This window comes from Teleopsis dalmanni, chromosome 2 (assembly GCF_002237135.1).
Source record: "Teleopsis dalmanni isolate 2A chromosome 2, ASM223713v2, whole genome shotgun sequence".
NCBI classification, from domain to species: Eukaryota; Metazoa; Arthropoda; class Insecta; order Diptera; family Diopsidae; genus Teleopsis; species Teleopsis dalmanni.
In genome coordinates, this window is record NC_051847.1 from 158,520,885 (window position 1) to 158,528,798 (window position 7,914).

General features: G+C 29.5%; 3 protein-coding genes across 3 annotated transcripts; 1 reads left to right on the forward strand and 2 right to left on the reverse strand.

Annotated features, from left to right (window-relative positions):
* Positions 1 to 744: 744 nt before the first annotated feature.
* On the reverse strand, positions 745 to 3,260 carry LOC119682835 (putative GTP-binding protein 6). Its single transcript, XM_038096358.1, has 4 exons — positions 2,987 to 3,260; positions 2,304 to 2,915; positions 1,966 to 2,245; positions 745 to 1,876 (listed from the first exon to the last, which is right to left on the reverse strand). The coding sequence occupies exons 1-4, from the start codon at positions 3,232 to 3,234 to the stop codon at positions 1,427 to 1,429; spliced, it is 1,590 nt and encodes a 529-aa protein (XP_037952286.1). The 5' UTR covers positions 3,235 to 3,260; the 3' UTR covers positions 745 to 1,426.
* Positions 3,062 to 3,706, reverse strand: LOC119682836. Its single transcript, XM_038096359.1, has 2 exons — positions 3,512 to 3,706; positions 3,062 to 3,446 (listed from the first exon to the last, which is right to left on the reverse strand). The coding sequence occupies exons 1-2, from the start codon at positions 3,624 to 3,626 to the stop codon at positions 3,256 to 3,258; spliced, it is 306 nt and encodes a 101-aa protein (XP_037952287.1). The 5' UTR covers positions 3,627 to 3,706; the 3' UTR covers positions 3,062 to 3,255.
* A 1,377-nt stretch (positions 3,707 to 5,083) lies between these two features.
* Positions 5,084 to 6,927, forward strand: LOC119682202 (protein Red). Its single transcript, XM_038095571.1, has 2 exons — positions 5,084 to 6,732; positions 6,789 to 6,927. The coding sequence occupies exons 1-2, from the start codon at positions 5,209 to 5,211 to the stop codon at positions 6,858 to 6,860; spliced, it is 1,596 nt and encodes a 531-aa protein (XP_037951499.1). The 5' UTR covers positions 5,084 to 5,208; the 3' UTR covers positions 6,861 to 6,927.
* Positions 6,928 to 7,914: the final 987 nt, after the last annotated feature.

Below are 7,914 nucleotides of genomic sequence, written 5' to 3' on the forward strand. Positions count from 1 at the left end.
CCCCCTTTTGGCATTTCAAGCTCAAGAACTATATATAGTGGATTATAATAGGACACAAAATTAAATAATCGAAAGTTTTAACCACTTTTAGTTGTATTTATAATGTTTAAAGCATTGAATTGTATAATTCAATAATTTTTTTAAGCATTTAATGCAGTAAGAAGCCTTGAAAATATGTTTACAGACAAATGACATAGATTTTAAGGCAAAAGTGCAACGAACCACTAATAAATAATATTCAAACCAGAAAATTTACAAAAACTAATGGACGTTACTTTTGTAAGTAAACAAAAACAACAAATCTATCTTTTTCTAAATTTTAGGATTGATTGTTTTAAAATAAATTAATCAAATTTAAAGAAGTCTTTAAAAGTTAGACGAAAGTCTTTTTTTTGTAATTAAATAAATAATCAAAAACTTGTACGACCTCAAAAAATTAAAAATTAATCGAATTTGTTTTTCAGTAACTCAAGAAACAAGAAACTCATAAAGCTAATAAAAAGTATTAATGTATCGTATTTTCGCAATGGTATGAATGGTTTAAAAACTTAGATTTTTAAAAACCTGATCAGACATTCAACAGAAATTTATATAAATTTCAACTCTGCCTCTTTAACCTTAAACTTATATTTAAAAGTATTACATATTTAAATCAAAACTACAAAACTGAAAGAGAATCATTTAGAACCTTCAAAAACATACAAATTTTATTTTTATAGTTTTTATAAAAAATAGACTTTTTTAACTAATAAATTTGTTATTACTGCTATAACAAATTTTTTATTTATAAACAAACAGTTCAGTTCTATGGCTGTTTTGCTTATGGTAAGACTCCCAAAACGTTTTCATCAAAAGTAGTGTTAAACCGCCTTGAGACATCAGATCTACGGACTTACATATAAATCCCGAATCGAGCGTTTACCACAACGTGACGACTAGTCACTAATACATGTCAATATAATCGACTCGCATTTGAACGTTACATTCTCTTTGCTGAAGACACCTTTCTTTACTCCTAGTAGTTATGTGTAGATTCGCAAAATAATAATTTAATACCAAATTCACATTAGCAACACACATATATGTTTTAATTTATTTTTAAATGGTAAATGTTTTATATTTTGAAATATTTTTTCCGATTTAAATTTAAAAAAATTACATTAATGTTAATTTCTGTATAAAATATAAATTTTAAATTTAATAAACTGATTTAAAACTATTTTAAAAAAATAATAATTTTATGACCTTTTAAAATTATCGTAAAATGTGCAAGAAATATGTATATATATTAATTCATTATATGACGTTTTTCTTAATCATATAATCCGTTTTTTAATTAACTATACTTTACATTCAAAAAAATTTGTCTTATAATTAATACTCTACATTGATTTGAAGTAAAATTATTCAAACCTTTTCCAATATATTATTCGCAAAATAATCGCCGAAACTGTGACATAGCTTTGTCAGCAATAACTACATCCATTAGTAAATATTGAACGTTTGTTTCATCTGCACGTGTTCTGACAACAGCAGCATTTTTATAAAGCCACGTCATTTCATTTCCTCCATTACAAACTTTTATAGTAATTTTTTTCCTTTTAGTTGACAAAAGAATTTGTTTTTCAATTTCAGTTAACAAACTGTGTAAACCAGTCTGCTTTGTCGATGACACAGATATCATATTTTGATTAAGTTTTTCTGGAACTTGTACTAAATCAATCTTATTACCAACATTAATAATTGGTGGTAATGAATTCCTTTCTGCTTCATCTGATAAAATATTATTAACCAAAGATTTTAATGTTTCCTCAACATGTTGTGCTTGTGCTTTACAACAATTATGTGCTAAATCTTGAACATGTATAATAACATCCTATAAAATAAATAATTAAATTTAGTTTTCTAAGTCTAATATATTTTTTTGTTTTTTTTTTTTTTAGAAATATTACAATCAAAACTTACTGCAAGCATAGCATCTTCTAAAGTTGCAATAAAGCATTCTATTAGACCAGTAGGGATATCCGACATAAATCCAACAGTATCCATGTATATAACTTCTAGATTGCAAGGCAAAACACCAGAATGTGCAGTTACATCTAAAGTTGCAAACAATTGATCACGTGGCTGCATTTTATGTTCATTAGTTAAAGCTTTTATCAACGATGTTTTACCAGCATTCGTATAGCCTATTACAGCAATAATTGGGTAATTATTTTGTTTCCGTTTTTTACGTAGTAGCTTCCTGTGAAACAAAGTTATTATATAGAAAACATATAAAAAAATAATTTGATGCTAAGTACCTGTGATGTCTAATCGATTCGAGTTCAAGTTTTAATTTCCGCTCACGTGACTTCAAAAGTTCACGTTGTATATCAGTAAGAGAGTAACCTTGTTTACGAGAAATAGACAAATTATCATCCTTAGCCTGCGCCCATATATATGGTAACTCTGCCATAGCTACTTGTAGACGTGCTTCTGCGCTTGTAGCATGTAATCGCAATATCTGTATTACTACCGAATATCGGTCCATAATTGGTAAATTTAACTCAGCAGTTAAGAAACGTTTCTGTACAAATGAAAGTGAACTCTTACTAACGAACACACATGTTAGAGGTTGTTCATTATTATATTGTCTAGCATTTTTCACTAAATTTTTAAGTTCCTCTATTTTACCCGAGCCAAATAACGTCTTCTTATCTAGGGATTCTATGGGTACCTTAATCGATGAAGCTATATTCCAATTAGGTAATGAACGAACTAATGCCTCAGCTTCTTCGAGTTGTTCATCTGGTGTTCTTTGCTTATTCCGATTAGGACCCCATTTTACGTAAGGTTGTAAAATAAGAACGTTTTGTACAGCATTACAATTTCGTGAAATATTCATTGTCACATTTGCTACCTCATCATACTCTCTAATACGTAAATAATAATAATTTTGTCTAAGTTAAATAGAATTTATATATAAATCATTTCTGTAATTTACCGATCTTGCAAATTTAAAGATTCTACTGGATTACTTTCCGTAACTTCTTCGAAGTTTACATTTTCCTTTGCTATATATATACTTTTTTTACTTCGGATTCCTTTAACTCCTTTATACTGTGTGTACTTATAACGTTTTTGTTCTACATTAATCACTTGAATATATTTTTGGCATGTCCTTTTAGTATACAAATCACTGATTGTTCTTACCGTCGAATTTCTTAAATACAGCATTATTGGCTTATACATTTTGAATTATTTATTCAAATACTAATAATCTTTTAAAGCTGTGTGTTTTCCTTCAGCTGCCATCCAACCGGCTTGGCATGCTTTCGTTCGTTGTGAAGTTACTTGATATGCTGTGCAAGATGCAATAACTGTCGATACTAAAATGTTATAACGGCCTGGGAAACGCGACTTTGCTTCTAAAACTTTCTGTGCAAAATAGCAGCATGAAAAACCTAAAAATTAACATAACAAAATTATTAAATTATACTCTGTATTTATATTTCTTTATAGTTTTTACTTAAGCAGAAAGATGCAAGGCCTGTGAATAGAGAACGAGTCATGCAATTTATATATGAATCAAACCCCGGATGATTGCTTCTTTCCTGATCTTTTAATTGTTTTATGTTATTCATATTTATATTTTAATAAATATTCATATTATATCATATAAAATTGTATAACCCATCGATTTTAAATGAATACCTGCTCTGTACGTATGATAGAAAGAGTGTTTGAAAGTTCATTTGTCCATAAAATAATGTAAAATTAAGAAGCGTTCACACTAAAATCTGCTAAAATTTTTTATTCAGCTCATTTTGAATGAGCCATTTGAAAGTGTTTACATTCGTTGTAATTTGTTTGTTCTCATTTTAAACAGTTGATTTTTCAACTTGCCTGTTGATTTGATTTTCGGCCTATACCAAGAAAATGTTGCATGAAGGTTAAATATGCCTTCAAACCTTACAATATAAACTTAAAACATATTTTTAACTTCGTTTAATTACTTTTTGGGAAGTAGAAATTCTAAAAAGAGGTTCATCGTTTTCAAGAAAATGCAACCACCAAACATTTGTTTACTTTTTTTAGTAAAGATGTCAAAAACAACTTTCTCAAACTGTCAAAATGCCATGAAAACCTTTTATTTAGGGTATGTTCAATGTATTCCTTTGTATTTGGAACATATTTGGAACGCATTCGAACGTCGTTGAAACACCTTCATACAGAATGTGATGAAATGGATCGCATTTTGTTTGCAAGAATAATATGGCGTTTACATTGGCCGAAAATGGCTCATTTTGGTCAAAAATCGAAAATGAGTATCGAATGGCTCATTCTTGCATATAAAATTTCAAGCACAAAAATGAGCAATTTTCTCACATTCTGTATGAAAGACGTTCGAATGCATTCCACATATGTTCCAAATGCAAAGGAATCTATTGAACATACCCTAAATGAAAGCTCTTCATGGCATTTTGACAGTTTAAAAAAGCTGTTTTGACATATTTACAAAAAAAGGTAAACAAATGTTTGGTGGTTGCATTTTCTTTAAAACGATGCACCAATTTTTGGAACTTCTACTTCCCAAAAATAAATAAATCGAATCTAGAAACAAGTTTTCAGTTTATATTGTAAGGTTTGAAGGTATATTTAACCTTCCTGTAACATTTTTTTGGCACAGACCAAAAATTAAATCAACATGCAAGTTGAAAAATCAGCTGTTTGAAATGAGAAAAAATGAAATACAACGAATGTAAACACTTTCAAATGACTCATTCAGAATGAGCCATTTTCAGTTAGTGTAAACGCCATATAAGCCATTTGCTTCTCATTTTCTATTTTTGACCAAAATGAGCCATTTTCGGCTGGTGTAAATGCCTTATAAGATCTATTGCGCGTCTGCTCATTTGCACATATGAGATTTTGTATGTAGAAATCAGTTATTTGTTTCTCATTTGTGATTTTTGACACAAATCAGACATTTGAACCCAGTGTAAACGCCAAATAAGTTGCGGGTATTTTTTTTACATCTCTAAATGAAAAAAATACGACATGTCATATCATATCAATATTTCTTAACTTAAAAATCAATTTAACGTTTTACAACACTACTTGCAACAAAACTGTGGAACGTATTTAACATCTGGATATAAATTTTATTAATGTTGATTTTTGTATGCTTGAATTTAGAGCTAAACTAAAAAATATATTTTAAAAATGTTCGAAGCTACCTCTATGGAACCGCCTCCACCACCATCTGTTCGACTTACAAATGATGATTTTCGTAAATTGCTTGCAACACCCCGCTCTTCAGGTGGAAGTTCATCTTCGCAAACTGCTGGTCAATTTGGGATTGCTGGTAGTACTCCAACAACAGATAGAAAGAAGACTACTCAAGGAACCAGTTCATCGGAACGCAATGATTTGCGCCGTAAAAAGAAGAATTTTTATGCAGCATTAAAAAAACAAGAAGATGGAAAACTACAAGAGCTTTCTGAGAAATATCGAGACAGAGCACGTGAACGTCGTGATGGTGCAAACCCAGATTATCAAAATGTTAGTACGCCAGGTCATGGTAACACAAATGCTTACCGTGCAGTTGCACCTGATATGAAGTCTGGGATAGATGCAGCTGAGCGTAGAAGACGTATTATTCAAGAATCAAAATTCTTGGGAGGTGATATGGAGCACACCCATTTAGTAAAAGGTCTTGATTATGCACTTTTGCAGAAAGTTCGTTCTGAGTTGCAAAATAAGGAAATAGAAGAACAACAGATGGCTGCAGTTGCTGCAGCAACTGAGAAAATAGCAGAAGCAGCAGCTGTAGAGCAACTGGAAGCAGAACGTAGGGAGGCAGAAGATACTACAGCTTTAAAAAGTGCACTATCACGAAATATTTTTAATGTGATACAAACAAAACGTTCGAAAGAAGTACAGCGTATCGACCTTTTTGCACCCGGTCGTATGGCATACGTAATAGACTTAGAAGACGAAACAGGTGAATGTGATATACCTACAACGCTTGTTCGTTCCAAATTTGAAGTTCCTGTGAATCGAGAAGATGTTGCTACATTAACAACAAATGACATTGTAATTAATAAATTGTCACAAATATTGTCATATTTACGTGCAGGAAGCCGTAATAAAAAAAATAAGAAACGCGATAAAGATAAACCACTTTTCTTTGAAAATGATATGGAAGAAATTAGTAGATCTAAAGTAATCAATGATAAACCACTTGGCGATAATATTTATGATGACATTGGTGATTATCAGCCAGCTACTAAAAATACACATTCAATGCATGTTTCAAACAATACCGGCAATAATAAAACTACTTCATATTTTGGTAATTTAACATCAGCTGATGATACCGAGCCAATAGTTTCATTCATACCACCACCACCAAAAATATCTAAAGCAATGGCATCTCGCTTTACAAATGAACCTGAAGGCTATGCTGAATGTTATCCTGGTTTAGAAGAAATGAATGATGCTATCGACGATTCTGATGACGAAGTTGACTACACAAAAATGGATTTGGGCAATAAAAAAGGACCCATAGGTCGTTGGGATTTTGATACACAAGAAGAATATTCAGATTATATGAGTACGAAGGAAGCTTTACCGAAAGCAGCTTTTCAATATGGTGTTAAAATGCAAGATGGTAGAAAAACACGTAAGAATAAGACAGAGAAAAGTGAAAAGGCTGAGCTAGATCGGGAATGGCAAAAAATTCAAGTATGTATATTATAATTTAATTCAATCAAATTTTTGCAGTTTTCATTTTTTATTAGACAATTATACAAAAGCGAAAATATCCGAAAGGAAGTGGCGAAGAACCAGACTATAAAACAGCTAAATATTAATCAACATTTTTAATCTATCTATTTACATTGTATGTTTAAAATTACAATTTGTATGAGATAAGTAGTAAAAAATATTTCGAAGTTTTTAAAATTAAATAAATTCACATAATCACATATTTAAATATTTTATATTATTTAAAAATAAGGGGCATTAAGTTTTAATACTACTTAAAAAACATCTTTAAAAATGTGACCAAATTTAACTTGAAGCATTATATGTCAATTCTTATTAGTAGACTTGAATGCATATTTAAATATGCTATATAATTTTTAAATAAAGATTACTAAGAGTTAATATGCATAAACAAATCATTTTTGAAAATAAAATGATTTAGAAAAGCTATTCCCTTTGTAATATGACGGTAATTTAACCTGGAGCATGTTGATTTAAAATCCCAATTCATAAACTTTTTCATTCTTCTGGCAAATGATAAAACTTACAAATAGTAGTAATTGAAATAAAAATTTTTTATTGAAATTGATCCGGGCATAAATTAATAATCTTCTAATTGTAGAGACACATTCAGTTAATTGCATTGTTAAATTATATTAGTAGTTGTAAATGTTGCGTTTAATTGGTAAATGCGTTCATAAAAAAAAAAAATATAAAAATAAAAATATAAAAATATTCCACCACAATATTTAAGTATTTAAGACATAATAGAGATTTGAACATCTCAAGACGTGGTAAAGATAAATTTTTTCGTTAGTATAGCATGATATAATATAAAATTCTTTTTAATTGCTATATATTTAAAATACAATATAGACAACTTGATTATTGATTCTACTGTTAAACAAGATTCAGTAAAATTTGAATCTATTTTTATGCTTTATACTTAAATGAACACCCTTAGATGTCTTGGCGCATTGTGTTAATATATAAAACTTAAAGTATTTAATAAAGCTTAAAATTCTCTTTGCAGTAGATCTCTTTCCGCAGATCTATTAATATAAAAATCTATAGAAATTTTAATCTTCCTTGCGCATACGATAAGCAGTAAAAAAGTATATGAAAAACTTTCTACTATAAAGGAAGATTTAATCTTTTAGC

What these genes read in the sequence shown, in the direction of transcription:
- LOC119682835 (XM_038096358.1), bottom strand. Translation starts at nt 3,234, where the DNA reads ATGTATAAGCCAATAATGCTGTATTTAAGAAATTCGACGGTAAGAACA. An exon ending in TCTTTAAATTTGCAAGATCG is followed by an intron (nt 2,916 to 2,986) that starts GTAAATTACAGA and finishes TTTACGTATTAG; the next exon opens with AGAGTATGATGAGGTAGCAA. An exon ending in GAATCGATTAGACATCACAG is followed by an intron (nt 2,246 to 2,303) that starts GTACTTAGCATC and finishes TTTGTTTCACAG; the next exon opens with GAAGCTACTACGTAAAAAAC.
- LOC119682836 (XM_038096359.1), bottom strand. Translation starts at nt 3,626, where the DNA reads ATGAATAACATAAAACAATTAAAAGATCAGGAAAGAAGCAATCATCCG. An exon ending in CCTTGCATCTTTCTGCTTAA is followed by an intron (nt 3,447 to 3,511) that starts GTAAAAACTATA and finishes GTTAATTTTTAG; the next exon opens with GTTTTTCATGCTGCTATTTT.
- LOC119682202 (XM_038095571.1), top strand. Translation starts at nt 5,209, where the DNA reads ATGTTCGAAGCTACCTCTATGGAACCGCCTCCACCACCATCTGTTCGA. An exon ending in GGGAATGGCAAAAAATTCAA is followed by an intron (nt 6,733 to 6,788) that starts GTATGTATATTA and finishes ATTTTTTATTAG; the next exon opens with ACAATTATACAAAAGCGAAA.